At 36.6% G+C, this 19485-nt stretch overlaps 1 protein-coding gene and 1 pseudogene across 1 annotated transcript; both read left to right on the top strand.

The window, feature by feature from the left end:
- Positions 1–3780: 3780 nt before the first annotated feature.
- Positions 3781–4877, top strand: LOC140675503 (uncharacterized; annotated as a pseudogene).
- A 13797-nt stretch (positions 4878–18674) lies between these two features.
- On the top strand, positions 18675–19253 carry LOC140675570 (uncharacterized). Its single transcript, XM_072910157.1, has one exon. It carries the CDS (start codon positions 18675–18677, stop codon positions 19251–19253), a length of 579 nt encoding a protein of 192 aa, XP_072766258.1.
- Positions 19254–19485: the final 232 nt, after the last annotated feature.

Raw genomic sequence — 19485 nt, forward strand, 5'->3', positions numbered from 1 at the left:
TATTATCATCACTATTATTTTCAATATCATCTAAACCGATATTCCCAATATTGTCATTATTTTCATCATCATCACTGTCTTCTAAGAGTGGCACTTCAATGTCCGATTCCTCTTCGTCAGAAATGATCATTAAATAATCATCACTATTATCTCTGACATTATCAAAACCGTCATTATTTTCATCCATATTCTATTAATATTATATATAAAACACAGATTTACGGAAGACACAAGCACAATGCACAGACTTACTCGCGACACGAGCACAATGCATAGACTTACTCGCGATACGAGCACGTAATAAACTTCTTCTTAGAGCGTAGAGAAAAAACTATAGCGCCACGCTCATTTATCTCAAATATATAACACAAGATCCCATATCTCATCTCTTTCTAAATAGAGTATCTCTTTCTAAATAAACTATGCATATGATCCTATGATCCTTAGAGGTAAACGTCTTTGTTTGACTGAGACTAAGATAGCGCGAGGAGGAGGAAGAGTCGTAAAATAAAATGGTGTGAAGAGAAACATTAATGTTAATAATAATTTTTTATTTTTTATTTGTTACAAGTATCATAAAGTATATCATTTATAGCACACGCCAACAATTTGCAATCTACGAGTGATCCGCTATCGAACGCGTCATTCTCACGAATCGCTTTCACAGCATCATTTACATTAGAAATATTGTTACGTTGCAAAACGTTACAAAATTGTTTAAACTTTTCATTCACGAGATGTGTATTTTGACACAACCATGAAATGCATATGATCGATACAATCTTCAAAATCGAATAAATGTAATAATGTTTGAGGTTGCATATACAAAGACTTATTAGATAATGTTAATTTAACAATCCTCGATCCGTTTAATCCGTTAATCATTTGGATAGATAGATCGCAGATCCATAATGGCTGACTTTCAGTCGATTGTACATGTCGTTCAATGTCTGTACGTTTCTGCATCAATGAGTGCCAGAGTACGATAGGCAATACTACTCGATTGCCTCGGTTGTCACCAAGTATCAATTCCACATACGACATAGCTCCAACGCTTATTCCAATCTCCAAATATTTGTAAGATGTCGGGATTAAGGTATACCTTCTCTCAGGTATGCAAACCGTACGACGAGATAAAACGCTATATAAAATATTAAAATATATTAAAAAATAATTGAAACTTACATTTTCTTTGATTGAATTTCACCGTTCTCAATCGGAATGTAAAAATTCATCTTGTTGGTTTCTTTTGTGGAGCACATTTTTTTGCACAACCTTATGTACAGACAACTGATGCGATACTAAACTGTTCAAAGTTCTGCGAGCAATTTGTAATATCGCAAAACGTAATGAGGAAGGGAGTATTTCTCATGTAATTTTTCAAGCGCCAATGTAAGGCTGCTAAAAAATCATTAAAAATCGTTCCCCCGTGCTTTCTCGAGCGCCGTGGGTGGCTGCCGTATGATGAAATCGATTCAAATATTCGGTTATAAATGTATACGACAAAGCATGAGATAAAATTTTTTGCTAAATGAAAACATATATAGAACGCCAACAGTATGGATGTTTGCGCTAAAGAATAACGTTTCGCATAGTGGGTGGGCATTATCATGTATATTTAATTTGACTATAAATATAAATAATAAATATAATCCTATGCGTACAGGATGTCATATTATATTACATTACCACGAAATATGTGTAAGATAAAGAGACATGATATTATAGAAATGACGGATGTTTACACGAAAGAATAACGTTTCGCAACGCGAAAAGAATATAACGATTAGATATAAATCAGAACAGAGAGTCAAATTTGGCCATTATTGTCGAAGCTTGTGCGAGTGTACCTTATATGTAAAAAATGGAGCAGGTTTTAACACATCAATCCACCTTGATAAATTCGGTGGAGGAGTACTTTGTGTGGGAGGTGCGATGCGATGAATATATCAAGTCGTTGGAAGAGCAGAGTCGAATTAAATAACGGCGAATATCAATCGGATATCAACAATTGTTGATCGCAAAGATCGCGCGACTCGAAGGACTGAAAATTGCGCAAACGTTTCGTACACGCGGGTACCGGCCACAGCGCGCATCAAGCTGCACTATTTTGAAAGATCGAGAAATTGATACAGCGTTCGAGAACCGTATATCGACTGGTGCGATAATCAATATCAATTATATCGAACCTCGCCAGTTTCTCGAAAACGCGAGTGATATCGTGCTCGAACATGTGCGAGACACTATCAAAACACACTGCAGTGTGAAAGTGAATACCGTGTTTAACGGTGAGTTTGTGGCGGGTGAAAAGCACGATATTAAAAGTGTAAATACAAAAAACTGTGAACTCTTTCGTACATCTGATTTACGCGAATGATACGAGCAACGTTATCGAGCCCACTTTAGCATCTCTCGAAGAATTTCAAGAATGTGATAGTGGGTGGGCATTATCGTGTATACTTAATTTGACTGTAAATATAAATAAATATAATCCTATGTGTGCGGGATGTCATATTATATTACCGCGAAAGATAATGATGAAGCGAGCGGTAGTTAACGTGCGATCCAAAGACAATGCATGTTTTGCACGGGCAGTGACTGCTGCTATGTATCCCGCTGAAAGAAGCGTTGAACGAGAATTATCGTACCCGCATTACACAGATGTGCTAAATCTTCGAGATATTGAGTTTCCAGTAACTCTTAATCAAATTAAAAAGTTTGAAATTTACAACAATATTTCAATCAATGTGTATACCATCGAAAACGAAAATATTGTTCCTATTCGTCTTTCGGAGCAAAAGAGGGACAAGCACGCCAATTTGCTCTACATCCAAGATGCGCAAGATATCGGACATTTCGCGTGGATCAAGAATTTATCCCGGCTCATGAGTTCACAACTCAATAAACACAATAGACAAAAATATATCTGCAATCGGTATGTATATTTAATATTATTGATTTTTCCTCAAAATAAATATATAATTATTATTTCTATTTTATAGATGTTAAAATATATATAATTATTATTTCTATTTTATAGATGTTAAAATATATATAATTATTATTTCTATTTTTATAGATGTATACATTATTTTTATTCGAATGAGAAACTACAGTCACATACTGCGGGAAGATGAATGACTGCGCTATCCGATTACCGAGCGATAAGGATAAGTGGCTCGCTTTTAACAACTATAACAGGAAGGAGCAGGTTCCTTTCGTCGTGTATGCCGACCTGAAATGTGTTTTGAGAAAGACGAACAAAGAAGAAGCAGAAAAAAATGTATACTAGCATCATCAAGTATTTAGTATTGCTTATTATGTACATTGCTCGTACGACAAATCATTATCCGCGTATCATTCATGTCGGGATAATAATTGTGTTGCATGGTTTGCTGAAGAATTAAAAAATTTAGCAACGCGCGTGAAAATAATTTTATCCACAAATCTTCCCATGATAAATTTGACGCGTGAAGAATTGGAAAAGTTTAATAGCGCTATTCAATACCATATATGTGAGAAACCATTCGTGGAAGACGATACGCGCGTACACGATTATTGCCAACTCACTGGGCGGTACACAGTATAACCAGTAGCGTCACTTAGTGAAAATAGCGTCTGAGAAATACTACAGCGCATGCGTTGCATTACTACCGACAACATGGCGTCGAGGCGGCGATAAGCGCGAGCCGATGATTTTACTTGATTATTTTATTATCAAGCTGAATTGCTCGAATCTCTTTATCTTTAACACTGAGAGTTGTAAGAGTAATATATAAAATGAAACGTGTAATTATTAGTGGTTTCATATGTGCAATGAGTGAGTGTAATGAGAACTCGGGAATAAATCATCAGCATTTAAGCTTTTTTCGTTTTCCATCTCATCTAGAAAGGTACTGATTGTTTGATAATTTCTTATACGTATATATATGTTATTGTTTCTAAAATTATAGTAATATTTAAAATTTTAGAGCAAAATTGTGGTTACAAGCATATGGTATAAAGAAAGATATCTCAAAAAAGCTATACAATAATTATAGAGTTTGTTCAAAACATTTTGCTCCTATGTTCTTAAATAATTTAAGAAATCGGCTACATGCAATTCCAAATGTAATTATTAATATTACTAATGAAGAAACTACTACATAGAATGAAATCAATAGTAAATAATTTTCGATTATTATATTTATGTTTGTTTCTTGATTATTCAATGTATTATTATTACTAAATTTTAATAATATTTTATACGTAGTACAAACTTCAACAGAAAATATAACAGATAATAAATCTACGAAAAATATAGAAGCAAATGTAGTGGCCATGAGTTTGACAACTGACAATTTGACAGGTTAGGTGTAGAATATTTATAAAAAAATTGATTAATCTAGATTTTGTTAGATTTTTTTTGAAGATATTTTATTTTTATTTCTAATTTTAGATATTGATGTAAGCACAAATTCAACTGAAAATGTTAATCCGTCAAATAATGATTATCAAACATCTAAAAATGATAAAGCTACTCAGAAGGAATTAAAATTATCAAATTCTACTCCAAGGAAGATAGCTCTCAGAAGAAAATGTGATGCTGCAGAAAAAAGAGCAAAACGCGCATATTGAAATATAATAAAGAAGGAAAGTCTATAGATGGCATCACTTTCAGCGATTTCCAAAAACTTCTTTACAAGTTTTATCCAAAACCGATAGCTGATTTTATGAAAGCTCAAGCAGATAATCTGAGTAACAAAAAAAAATGGTAATAAATATACAAAACAATTTAAAATGTTTTGTTTAAATTTATATTTTAAAGGGCCCAAAGCATATAGATTATTAAGTAATACTTTCATTTTACCATCAAAAGAACACTTGAACGCACAATACAAGGACTTATAATTTCTCCAGGTTTACATAATATTGTGTTTGAAAGACTTAAGATTAAAACTGAAAATTTATTAGATAGATTTATTAGATAAGTATTGTTGTATTAGTATTGATACAATGTCATTAAAAGCAAGTTTATTTTATATAATTAATAGAGATATGGTAATTGGATTTCATGATACAAGTTATACTAGTTTCTTACCTACATGTAATGCAGCGATAATCATGGTTAGAGGTCTGACAAATAAATTTAAGCAACCACTTGGTTATTTTTTTCTTAATTCAAGTATGGATGCTGATGAGTTACGAAATATTACTATTGAATGTGTTATGAGGCTTCAAAATATAAATTTAAGAGTTATTGCAGAAGTCACAGATATGGGAAAAGATTATCAAAAGGCAGCTAAAAAATTAGGTGTGGAGAAGGATTAGGACTGAAGAAACTCCTTACTACATTGTAAATAAGCAAAAAATATTTTACTTCTTTGATACACCATATCTTATTAAAGCAGCTAGAAATAATTTATTAAATAATGTTATTAAGTCAGGAGATAAAATTATATCGTGGAAATATATAGAAAAATTATTTGAAATAGATACAAAAAACATAAACAGATTAGTACCTAAACTGGCTCAGGACACACACATTTATTCCAATAATTTTCAAAGGATGAAAGTGAAATATGCCGCTCAAGTCTTAAGTTTTTCTGTAGCTTCTGCTATTAATTCAATGATTTCACTTGGACAGTTGCCGGCATCTGCTAAAGATACATCAGAATATATTGAAAAATTAGATGCTGCTTTTGATATTTTCAATTCATCGTCTGTTAAAAAAAAGAAACCAAGCAGAAAGGCGTTTGTAGCCTCAGAAAAACAAGTGGAATTATTAAAATCATTAAAAACATACTTCTGCAGCCTTGCAGTTTTCACATATGATGGCAAAAATATTACAAAAAAAGTTAATGTATTTAGATACTGGAATCAAAATATAAATAGTTTAAATCAAATGTGGGAATACTTAAAGGAGATTCGTTCAGAATTTAAATTTTTATTAACAAGGCGTATCAATCAAGATATAATCGAACATACATTCAGAGAGATTAGAAATTTATCGGGTAATGCATTCAATCCAACTCCAGTGCAATTTTATTACTCTTTTAGAAAATTATTTGCTACCAATCATTGTTCAGTTCAGACAGGAAATTGTACATTAGATGTTGAAGAATTGCAAAAAGTCATGACTGAAGTGAAACAATTTGAACACAATTTTTGTACAAAATACGTCACTGACGAAGAATAAAACTATTCAAATTGATGACCATGATTATTGACAAAAAGACATTGTTGACGATAATGCATTTTATTATATTTGTGGTTATTTTATGTCAAAGAGTCTGAAAAAGCATTCCTGTGATATATGTGAAACTTTTGCCAAAGATATTGATAATTGGAATAATAATAGATGTTACACATTATTTAGAGCATTTAAATCTGAAAAAGATATATATAGCGGATTATGCGTTCCGAATCAAATATTTGTGACCTATATAGAAAATTTAGATAGCATTTTCTTTAATCATTTACATATACTTATTTTAAATGAATCTGTTTTTCATACAATGATTACTTGTTTAGAAACAGTTTCTTGTCCTCACCCATGTAGAAATTTTCCAAAAAAATATTTTCTCAAATTGTATGCCAGAGTTCGTCTTTATTTTACATTAAAATTTTTTTAACAGACGCTTTAAAACTCAACAAGAAAACAAAAAGGTTATAATTTTGACTCATAAATAATTTATTATAATTTATTTTTCTAAGAATTTATTTTTATTATCAGTTATTATTTATTTTCTTCAGTTATTTATTTTATTATCAGTTAATTTATTTTATAACTTTATATGGTGTATTTTAAATTATTTAACATTAATTAATACACAATTCTAATTAGTTATTATAATTTAATTATAATTAAATTAATCTTGTTATTTAATATATAATTATATGTTAAAGATAAATGGAAAATGTATAATTTTTATTTGGTAAATATATTATTGAAAATGTCAATAAAAAGTGTTTCATCTTATATATATTAATTAATATTGTTTTTAGGTAACTGTTCCTGCCAAAATATTTAATACGATCTTGTTATTTATGAAGAACATAATTATTTTACTATATAATAACAAGACAAAATAAATTAATATTTTCCATGGAACTAAGTACATCAGATTAAAAACAATATAACAAAATAAAAGAAGTTTTATTCATTTTCAAAGAGAATAACGAAAAAAATTAAATCATTGATCAAAAATTTATATTATAATTTAACACACTATACACTTATTTATTATATATACTTTATATTTATTATATATACTTATATGTATACACTTATCTTTATTTGTAAATAATAAAAAATAAGTAATCAAATGTACATCATTGTTTAGATAAATAAACTATATTCTTGTATAAATAAAATAAAAATTATAAAATTATGTTACCTGTTTGTTATAGCCCCAGAAAAGGCTACAGATTTAATGAATATATACATATAATATATATATACATATAATTATATTGATGCAGGAATGCATCGCGAGCGAAGCGATAATCGCGCGAGCCGCTGACGCAGCGAGCCACGCGCGCCCGAGACCGAGCGCGAACACGAAACCGGAAAGGTGTCACCAAATTGCTAAAAGTACAAGCGAGGAAATTCGACTTTGAACTTCCTCGCCTGCACTAAAACGCGAATTCAGCAACATAACCATATTTGGTCATGTTGCTAAGGGACCCCCTCCGAAAAACCATGCAGTTCGGAGGGAAGCTCAGCACCCGCCGCGATGGGCAGTCGTTGATCAGATCCAAAAGAGGAATAATCGTCACGGGCAGTCGTTGATTAGAACTTAACGAGTAATAATCGTCACGGGCAGCTGTTAACCAGATTCAACGGAGTCACACACGAATGACTAAGAGATATACGCGCGCCTGAGATAAGTCGACGCCTATCAGACTACCCGTGCGACAGAGCGTACGAGAGATACCGCTCTCTCACTTCAACCGATATCAAACGCGAGTGACATAACGTTCGCTGGGAGCAGTGACAAAATACCAACCCATTGAGTCTATCTAACTGTTATTTATTACAATAAAAGGAAGAAGCAAACACATATAAAAACAAGAACTTTATTAAAATAAATAGAGGCCACTGCCCGCCGTATCCCCGGCCTTCCCTGCACGAATCCCGAAAAACCCTGTGCCCCCTCACGGAGGCACAACAATCTGGTGGCAGCGGTGGGATCCAGGGAACACCCCCGGTGGATGTCAAGGAGTTAGCACCTCGACCGTCGTGCAAGACCTGCAATAAAATACAAAGTGCGTAAACAGGCAGGCACGTCAGAAAGTTAGCAAACACTGACGGACATCAAGAAGCCAAGAAAAAACTACATGCAGAGCAGACGACTACGGACCACGAAATAAACAGAGCATCGCAGAATTGGAGCAAGGACGCGAGCCGCCAAGCCGCCCGACCTACGACAACTCCATCGACGACGCATCGCCGCCGGAACGCGACCGCCAGCCTTATCAGCCGCCGAGCGAAGGACGCAACGTCAGCGAAAACCGAGACAGCGAGCGAATATGCAAGCGATACTACTACTGTAAGTCCGAACCAAATTAATTTTAATTAAATTTGCGTGAATGTCGGAAGGAAGAAACTTACCGAAACCGATAGCAAATAAGTCGTGGTTGCTTAGCGAACGAGCAAATCGAGCTATAAAATATTGCGAATTAAGTCCCGCGAGTGTAGCCGTAGAAGCGCTCCGAGACATACGCGATAGTGTCCGACGGAACCTCGAAACTCGATACTCGAGTGATAGCGACACAGAGCTACCGAGCAATGTTATAACAGAACGCGAATTTCCATTTACGAGTTTCGACGCGAATCTTGTTGAAAATAATCCGACTGACCCCACTGACGATTTACACGACTCAACCAGACGAACGAGACCGTATCTTAGTCGAACTCCAAGCCAGGTATCACTCCGGCGAGAATTTTCATTGACATCTTACGAGAGCGAGATTTTTGATCCCGAAGAAATCTACGCACGAACGCGCGAGATGACAGAAGCTCAAAATCCCCGCGCGTCTACGTCCGCAAACGTGTCTAATGACGCGGTAGACGACGAGATCGCACGATTGCGACGAACAATTAATCAACCGATACAACTGCGAGAAGAATCGACAAATGACTCTACGTCCGCAATGTTAAGAGAAATGCGCTACGCAATACAATTCTTAACAGAGCAAGTAGCTCAACTACAGCAACGCGATCAAAATACAAGCCGTCGAGAAGAACTTTCCGAAAGCATATATTACGGACGGACCGATCGCGACGTTAGAAACCGACGTAGTATGGCACCCAATTTCCTGACGTTAAAGGAAGCGAGACAAATGATTCCGAATTTGACGGAATGTCGCGACACAAGTTGCAAGATTTCTTGAATTCATGCACATACGCAATACAAAATACAAATCCGGCAGACGAAGAATCTCTTATGCAGGCGATATTATATACAAAGTTACGCGGAAGAGCGCGACAAGATTTTGAAACGCGCGATATACGCACTTTCGATGAATTTCGGACGCAACTCGAAGCTTGTTATCAAACGAAACAAAGCACGACACACTTGCAAGTCGAATTTAATTCATTAAAGCAAAAAACAAGCGAAACCGCCTACGCGTTTGGACAGCGAGTCGATCTAGTAGCTATGAAATTATATGACTCTATGACCGAAGGAAAAGAGCATACTCTAGAACAAAAACGCACGATTCAGCAAACTATCAGAGACCAAGCGTTAATTAATTATCAAATCGGACTACGCGACGACTTGAAAGTACTCGTACGGTCACAACGCTTCTCGACATTGCAAGAGGCGATAAACGACGCGAGCTCGGAAGAAAAACTTATCAAGCCGATAGGAGCGAGAACAAACAGTTATCAAAATAAAAATAAACTCGACTCGAATTACTCGCGACCGCCTCGAGATACTAATGCAATATGTTTTAAATGCGGCAAGATAGGACATTATGGACGAGATTGTCGAATGAGCAGATACGCTCTGCCGAAACCCGAAAGACCACGCGTCAATGTGGTAGAAAAATTTTGCAAGTATTGTAAAAAGCGCGGATATAATCGCGACGAGTGTTGGTCTTTAAACGGCCGACCGCAAGGAAAACCACAGGATCGAAAAAACCCGAATAACGCGAATAAATCGAGCGATATTCAAAATAATTCAAAAGAAACGCGTTATAAGACGCGAGGAAAGAGTTCCGACTCCGAGCGTAGTAACGACGAAGAAGAAAGAAGCGATAGCAAGGCAAAGCGCGCGCTGGAATATCAGGTGACACACGTACGACAGACGCGAGATAAACAAGGACTCGATGCCCATACGCGAAACGAAGACAGGGCGCATAAACATGCTATACGATTCCGGTGCGACCATATCACTAATAAAAGTAAAGCATTTAAAAGGCGAAACATTGATATACAATAAAAAATTAGCGTTAATAGGAATAACCGGACACAAAGTATATACAATAGGGAAGATGCATGCAACAATTAATCTAACCGGACAAGACATTAAACATGCAATTTACGTAGTAAAAGACGACTTCCCCATGGAATACGACAGGATACTAGGAATCGATTTCCTAAGGAAGCAAAAGGTATCCTGCGATTACAAAAATAAAGAGTTAAAAATCGGTACGGATGTACTCAAGATGCAACCATATAATAAAATTATCTTGAAACCACGCAGTGAAACCATCGTGCAAGCCGCGACTAATCGAAACGAAACGGGAATAGTACGCGCGAAAGAAACAGCCCCTGGAATATATATAGGAAGATGTCTGGTAGAACCGAAAAACTTTCTCTGCCCAATCAGCGTTATCAACACAACAGACGAGACTATTGAGATACGTACACCTGTTGTAACTATAGACGACATCGATAAAGATAACCCGCACGGTATCTATACAATAGCCGTGGGGACGATAAAAATACCCCACGTAACGAGCGCATCTGACAATTGTTGCGAACACAGCATCTCAACTCTGAAGAACGACAGGCACTCTCAAGGATATGTGATGAATATAGCGACATATTTCACCTGAATGGAGAACCACTGTCGTGCACTGCGACGGTAGCACACGAGATAAATACGCGCATAAACGCCTCAACGGTAAATGTAAGACCGTATCGCCTTCCGGAGAAACATAAGACGGAAGTAAATAAACAAGTGCAACAAATGTTGGAAGACGGAATAATTCGTACCAGCGCGAGTCAATAGAATGCTCCGCTATTAGTAGTACCAAAAAAGACCGACGTATCAGGTAAACCGAAACTTCGAATAGTTATAGACTTTCGAAAGCTCAACGACTTGACGATCGGCGATTCCTTCCCTCTGCCTAATATTACGGATATACTGGACCAGCTGGGAAACGCAAAATACTTCACAACATTAGATCTAGCATTTGGATATCATCAAATACCAATGGCCGAAAAGGACAAGCCTAAAACTGCCTTTTCAACTCCGTATGGACATTACGAGTTCAACCGAATGCCCTTTGGATTGAAAAACGCACCGGCGACATTTCAGAGATTAATGAACTCTGTATTGACAGGAATACAAGGACTCAAATGCCTGGTCTATCTAGACGACATCGTCATTTACGGAGCAAGCCTCGAAGATCATAACAAGCGACTCAAGGAAGTGCTGCAACGACTTCGAACTAATAATTTAAAATTACAGCCGGATAAATGCGAATTCCTACGCAAAGAAGTAATGTACCTGGGCCATATAATATCAGAACATGGAATATCTCCTGACCCGTCTAAACTAACAGCGGTAAGAGATTTCCCGACGCCAAAAAAGGTGAAAGATATCCAATCATTTATAGGTCTAGCCGGTTACTATCGAAGATTCATAGAAGATTTCTCGAAAATAGCTAAACCATTAACGAAACTGACAAAGAAAACCGAAAAATTTGTGTGAACCGCAGAGCAACAAAATGCTTTCGAAGTACTTAAAAATAAATTAATAACCCGTATTAAAATATCCAGATTTCGCTGAACAATTTAATATAACTACAGACGCATCCGACTACGCGATCGGAGCGGTCTTATCGCAAGGAAAGATAGGCAGCGACCGACCGATAGCTTACGCCAGCCGAGTACTGAACCGCGCGGAACAGAACTATAGCACTACCGAAAAGGAACTATTAGCTATTGTATGGGCTGTAAAGCATTTCAGACCCTACGTGTACGGAACACAATTTAAGGTCATTACAGATCACAAACCTCTAATATGGTTATTTAACGTGAACGATCCAGGATCACGATTAATTCGATGGCGAATAAAATTAGAAGAGTACGATTATGAGATAATACATAAGGCCGGACGTGCGAACGCGAACGCCGATGCACTAAGCCGCAACGTAACGCGAGACGACGACGAGCAAGAAAGAGAAAAGATTCTCACCGCCGAAGACGAAGAGATAGACGATATCAGCAGCGAAGAAAGAGATAAAGAAGAGGACGAGAAAGATAGCAACGATGCGACACGTGCCTATAGCGCAGATGAAAAGAAACAAATATTATATGAATATCATGATGCACCCACAGGAGGACACCAAGGTATCGAGAGGACGATAAACAGAATTCGCCTCACGCACAATTGGACCGGGTTAACGAAAGACGTCGAACGATACATTAAAAAATGTAACACTTGCCAAAAAAATAAATTATCGCGACGATTTAAAGCACCCCTCGTTATCACCGATACACCGAGTAAACCGTTCGAAAAATGTGCATTAGATATAGTCGGTCCATTAACGATAACTAATACCGGAAATAAATACTTACTAACTTTTCAAGATAGTTTGACAAAATTTAGTAAAGCAATACCGATACCAAATCAAGAAGCGAACACTGTGAGTAAAGAATTTACCACAAAAATAATTTTAGAATACGGAATACCGGAAAAAATTTTAACCGATCAAGGCACAAATTTTTTAAGCGAAATATTTAAAAATACGTGTAAATTATTAAAAATAAATAAAATTCAGACGACCACGTATCATCCTGAAAGTAACGGCGCGTTAGAACGATCGCACAGAACATTAACAGAATATCTACGACATTATATTAATAATGATCAGACTGACTGGGACGAATGGATTCCGTTCGCGATGTTCACCTACAACACTACGCCACATACAACTACAGGATACACGCCCTTCGAGCTAGTATACGGACACCAAGCCGAAATACCGACAGCATTAACGAAACCACTACAACCGACATACAACTATGACGATTACGCGCAAGAGCTAAAAGAAAGACTACGCGCCACGAATCAAGTTGCAAAAGATAATCTCACAGAGAAAAAACTGAAATCGAAGGAACACTACGATCGAACCGCAAAAGAAACAAAGTTCAAAATCGGCGATAAAGTACTCATTTACGATGAAACGCTACAACGCGGAAGATCGAAAAAACTCAAATCTCTATGGATCGGACCGTACATAATAATCGAAAAGCATTCAAATATCAACTACACGGTAAAGAAAGGAAGGAAAAGCACCCGCTTACACGTAAACAAGCTTAAGCCATATATAGAAAACTAGTACTCACCTTCTTCAAGGATCCGTGTCCTAGTCCTCCTCCTCCTCCCCCCGGCGACATCTCAACTCGAAAAAGTCGAACTGGTCGTGGACCTTCCTCAGCTCCACGCGGACGGGATGCATTAGGTCCAGGGCGGGCACCACTGCCCGCACAAACCTCACACCCGGCACCGAGAACGTAACGCGGAGGGACAAAGTACCCCCCGCGACCCGGGAACTTCGGAGAACGGCGCTCCGCGCCCGCACTACGGGGTCCACCGGAGGCGGTAGACCCACAACCGGTAGGCGACCCCTAAAACAATCGCGGCAGATATCGGGATGAATACCATCCCGATATCCATCGCACTGGCGACAAATCGGCAGGCTCCATTGGAGCAAAAATCGCAGCATCTTAAAGATCTACCTCAACCAAAAGTCGTTGAGAGACTAAACCAACATTATAATATTACCGGTATAGTATCACCCACTGGATTAGCGCGAACCCCGCGAAGTCAGAGAAGGCGAGCGACACCCAAGAGATAAAATATAATAAAATGAAATATAATATGATATTACAGGACATTCGCCTGCTGGATCAGCAAAGGTCACACGAAAGACGACGAAACGAATCTCTCATACCAGATACAAGAATTTAAACATAACCCAGGGTTATTCTTCGAAGAAATCGGACAAATCCACTACGCAAAAGAAAACTGGAAACTAGTAATTATATTAGACTTATTAAACTTAGACGAAAGATACGAGCAAATAAACGAATATTTAAAACAGACCGAAAGATTATGCGAAACTATGAAATTTCACACTCATTATCTTCGAGATACATGTGTGAACCTAGATATTCTAACAAAAAGAGAAGCAAAATATTTAAAAAATGTCATAATACAAATTAAAACAATATACAAAAAACAGACAAATAAACGACGAGGACTCATAAACGGAATAGGTTCCTTATCAAAGTCTTTATTTGGCACAATGGACGTTAACGACGAGAAACGAATTAACGAACAACTTAACATATTAGAAAACAGTCAAAAAACAATACAGCATGCCGTACAAAATCAAATTAAAATAATAAATACAACTATCGGGCATATTGATAAAATCGAAAATACAATACAACGTAACGAATACCTCTTACAGAAACGAGTAAATGAATATATAGAACGCAGCGAGATAAACGAACACTTTACCATAATTACCGCAGTAATAGCAGAATTAATACGCGACGCGGATAACATTATAGAATATCTAACATATACAAAAAACGGAGCAATGCATCCGAGATTAACACCGATAGATAGCATAATAACACATTTAAAGGAAGCAACACAGCAGTTGCCACAAGGACTGTACTTCCCTTTTCAAGTACACACCGAAGATTGGCTTACTATAGAAAAATACGCGAAAATAAGCGCATTCAGCGATAAAGCAATTATTTATACTATTCTAATCTTCCCATTAATTGCGCAACCGAGCTATACCATAATGAATGTAATTGCGTTACCTGTATTCAGTTATAACAATATATTCGCAGTAACAGAAATTAACCATAAAATAATTGCGGTAGACCAAGAAAAACTAACATACGTTATAGTAACAGAAAAAGATTTAAAAGATTGTATTAACATTAACTCACAATACACATGTGAGCATGCGACACCGACATATAGAGTAAATTTAAATGCACCATGCGAAATACAAATTTATACACAGCAGCGTCAACGTAACTGTAAGACGAAATACATTATATCAATGCGTACCACATGGATCGCATTACAACAGCCACAAACATGGCTCTATTCGACTGCTACCGAGCAACAATTAACAATACAAGACGACAAACGACAAGAATACAAAACAATGATTAAAAACACTGGGAAAATTACGCTGAAGGGAAAATGCAAATTAATAACTCCAGACATGACTATACAGACGAAGCAGACAATCTATGAAACGGATATAGAAACGTACCTGCCTGAATATAACTTGACACTAGTACGAGAACGCAACACGATAACACACGATAATGACACGATACAAGACATAGGTCAACACCGAATGGAACTGACAAAATTAAAATTACAACTAGAAGAAATAGACAACAATTTAAAAAGTAACGAACAAAATTTCTTCGCGAAAAAACAATTCGTATATCCAATGGCGACAAGCGGAACAATCACGATAACAATAATAATAATATTAATTGTACTTTACATAGTCATACGAAACAAAAATAAAAGAAGGAAGCGACCATTAATTAGGATATACGACGAAGAGCGATCCGAACCGATCGATCGACTCCCGAAACCAATATTAAAACGTAGCCTAAGCACGCGATTTTAGATAAGAAAAACGATTATATTTAAATATTGTAAACGCGAAAACAAATAAAATTGTAAACTAGAATAAGAAAATAATATAAAAGAAAACATATAGTATATATATCGGGAAACTTAAAACTTAAGAAAAAGAAATAAATTCCCTAAAACAGAAAACGTTGAACCTCCGTTTTCTTTTCCAACGGGAGAGGGGTGTTATAGCCCCAGAAAAGGCTACAGATTTAATGAATATATACATATAATTATATTGATGCAGGAATGCATCGCGAGCGAAGCGATAATCGCGCGAGCCGCTGACGCAGCGAGCCACGCGCGCCCGAGACCGAGCGCGAACACGAAATCGGAAAGGTGTCACCGAATTGCTAAAAGTACAAGCGAGGAAATTCGACTTTGAACTTCCTCGCCTGCACTAAAACGCGAATTCAGCAACATAACCATATTTGGTCATGTTGCTAAGGAACCCCCTCCGAAAAACCATGCAGTTCGGAGGGAAGCTCAGCACCCGCCGCGATGAAGCGACGGGCAGTCGTTGATCAGATCCAAAAGAGGAATAATCGTCACGGGCAGTCGTTGATTAAAACCTAACGAGTAATAATTGTCACGGGCAGCTGTTAACCAGATTCAACAGAGTCACACACGAATGACTAAGAGATATACGCGCGCCTGAGATAAGTCGACGCCTATCAGACTACCCGTGCGACAGAGCGTACGAGAGATACCGCTCTCTCACTTCAACCGATATCAAACGCGAGTGACATAACGTTCGCTGGGAGCAGTGACAAAATACCAACCCATTGAGTCTATCTAACTGTTATTTATTACAATAAAAGGAAGAAGCAAACACATATAAAAACAAGAACTTTATTAAAATAAATAGAGGTCACTGCCCGTCGTATCCCCGGCCTTCCCTGCACGAATCCCGAAAAACCCTGTGCCCCCTCACGGAGGCACAACATGTTTATTATGAATAAGAATAATATATAATACATTATAATAAAAAATACATATTTAATATTATTACTTATTAATTTTCTTTCTTACTTATTTTTATATGATTATTTGCGTCATTTTAATAGTATATTTGCAAATTTGCAATATTTATTTAAGAAAATATGAATTGCGATTACTTCAATAATATAAAATTAGTTGTCTTTCTTTTTCACAATTTAAATTTTAGCGCGCTAATACTATCAAGAACATGGCGACATGACACGTTACTTCAGACACTAACATCAAAAGAACCGACATGAAATGCCGCTACTGGTTATACATATACTGTGGTACAGAGGTCCCGCGCATTCAAATTGCAATCTAAATTATAAGGAATCCTTTTATATTCCAATTATTTTCTACAATATATCCGGTTACGATTTACATTTTATAATCGAGGAAATAGCCACAGCGTTCGAAGGAAGAATCGATCTACTTCCGATAACTAAAGAAAAATACGTTTCATTTACGAAAGATGTTAAACTTATGGAAGACAAATCACGAAATCACATTAAATTACGTTTCATCGATTCTTTTAAATTTCTCACAACAAATCTCAACAAATTAGCATCTTTTATCAGTAAAGATAAATTAAAAATTTTACAATCTGAATATCAAAATTTACGTGTAGAAGACTTTGATTTGTTAACGCGAAAAGTCTTTCTGTACGAATATATCGATTGTGTAGATAAATTGCACGATACATGTTTACCTCCGTGCGAATTATTTTACAGTTCCTTGACCGATGACACAGTATCCGAGAGCGATTACGCGCAAGCCGAGACTGTTTGGAATCGATTCTCCATTAGAACGCTAGGCGAATATAGCGATCTATATTTAAAAATTGATGTTTTGTTATTAGCCGATGTTTTTGAAAATTTTCGTGACAATTGTATCAAGAGTTACGGGCTCGACCCTGCGCATTACTATACTCTTCCCAGATACACGTGGGATGCCATGTTGAAACATACAAACATTCAGTTTAAATTGCTCACTGACATCGATATGGTAAATGTTTATAGAACGAGGTATACGCGGTGGTTTGAGTCAATGTTCTAACAGATACGCGCATGCTAATAACAAGAACATGCAGTCGTATGACATCGAAACCGTCAACGTACTTGATGTATTTCAATGTAAATAATTTATACGGATGGGCAATGTGTCAACCTTTGCCTTACGCTAGTTTTCAATGGGTCGACAATATATCCAATTTTGATCTATCATCGATCGCGTCCGATTCGCCTACAGGCTATATCCTCGAAGTCGATCTCGAGTACCCGCAACATCTTCACGACGCACATATTGACTTACCGTTTTGTCCGACACGTGATAAGCCACCCGGAAAGCGAGAGGACAAGTTGCTCGCAACCTTATACGATAAGAAACGATACGTAATACACTACCGCAATCTGCAGCAATGTACGCGACACGGTCTTCGCGTTACAAAAATTCATCGCATATTACAATTAGCGCAATCTCCATGGTTACGTACATATATTGAACTAAACACACAATTTAGAACAATGGCGAAAAATGATTTTGAAAAGAATTTATACAAATTAATGAATAATGCAGTTTTCGGTAAAACGATGGAAAATGTGCGCAATCGCGTAGACGTTAAATGTATAACAAAATGGGACGATAGGTACGGCGCAGAGGCAATGATCACGAAACCAAATTTTCATAGCAGGAGCGTTTTTTCGGAAAATTTAATCGCTGTGGAATTGCGTAGACTCGAGGTGAAGTTTTACAAACTAATCTATGTAGGTATGTGTATACTTGATGTATCGAAGATGTATTTTGTACGAATTTCATCACGATTACATGATTCCAATGTATAGAGAAAAATGTAAAGTCATGTACACCGACATGGATAGTCTCATATATCACATTGAGTGTGAAGACATGTATATAAAACGCGACATCGGCAAGTTCGACACGAGCGACTATGCGATAGACAATGCGTATGGTATACCGCTTATGAATAAAAAAGTTCCGGGTTTGATGAAGGATGAAAACAACGGTATGATAATGACAGAATTTGTCGGGCTTAGAGCAAAAATGTATGCGCTAAAAGTAGATGGTAAAAAGAATACGAAAAAGGTAAAAGGTGTCAAGAATAGCGTTGTCGCGAAAACGATAACATTTGACGATTACATGCAGTGTTTGAAAGGAATTGAAATGACGCGGCAGCAATCGAGTATAAGATCAAAAATGCATAAAGTATATACCATTCGGCAGAAAAAAATTGCTCTAAGTCCGCACGATGATAAACGATATATAATACCGAAAAGTATTGATACGCTACCATGGGGGCATTACAGAATACCGTCGCAAAAAAAGAAAAAAGTGTATATTTGAATATTATATGTATATTTATATATATATATGTAAATTATATATTATTTGTTATATTTTTACAATACATTATTTTTACGTATCCAAGAATTTCGTGAATTATCGAATCCCAACCATTTCACAAAAACTTCATCCCCCCTCTTCCTCAATATATTTTCCACAAGATATATATCGGGATTATCAACGCGTTGTAGTTCGTATTCGTAAAATCCACCGGCGACGGGATTTCCGCGCG

Source organism: Anoplolepis gracilipes, unplaced genomic scaffold (genome assembly GCF_047496725.1).
Source record: "Anoplolepis gracilipes unplaced genomic scaffold, ASM4749672v1 Contig19, whole genome shotgun sequence".
NCBI classification, from domain to species: domain Eukaryota; kingdom Metazoa; phylum Arthropoda; class Insecta; order Hymenoptera; family Formicidae; genus Anoplolepis; species Anoplolepis gracilipes.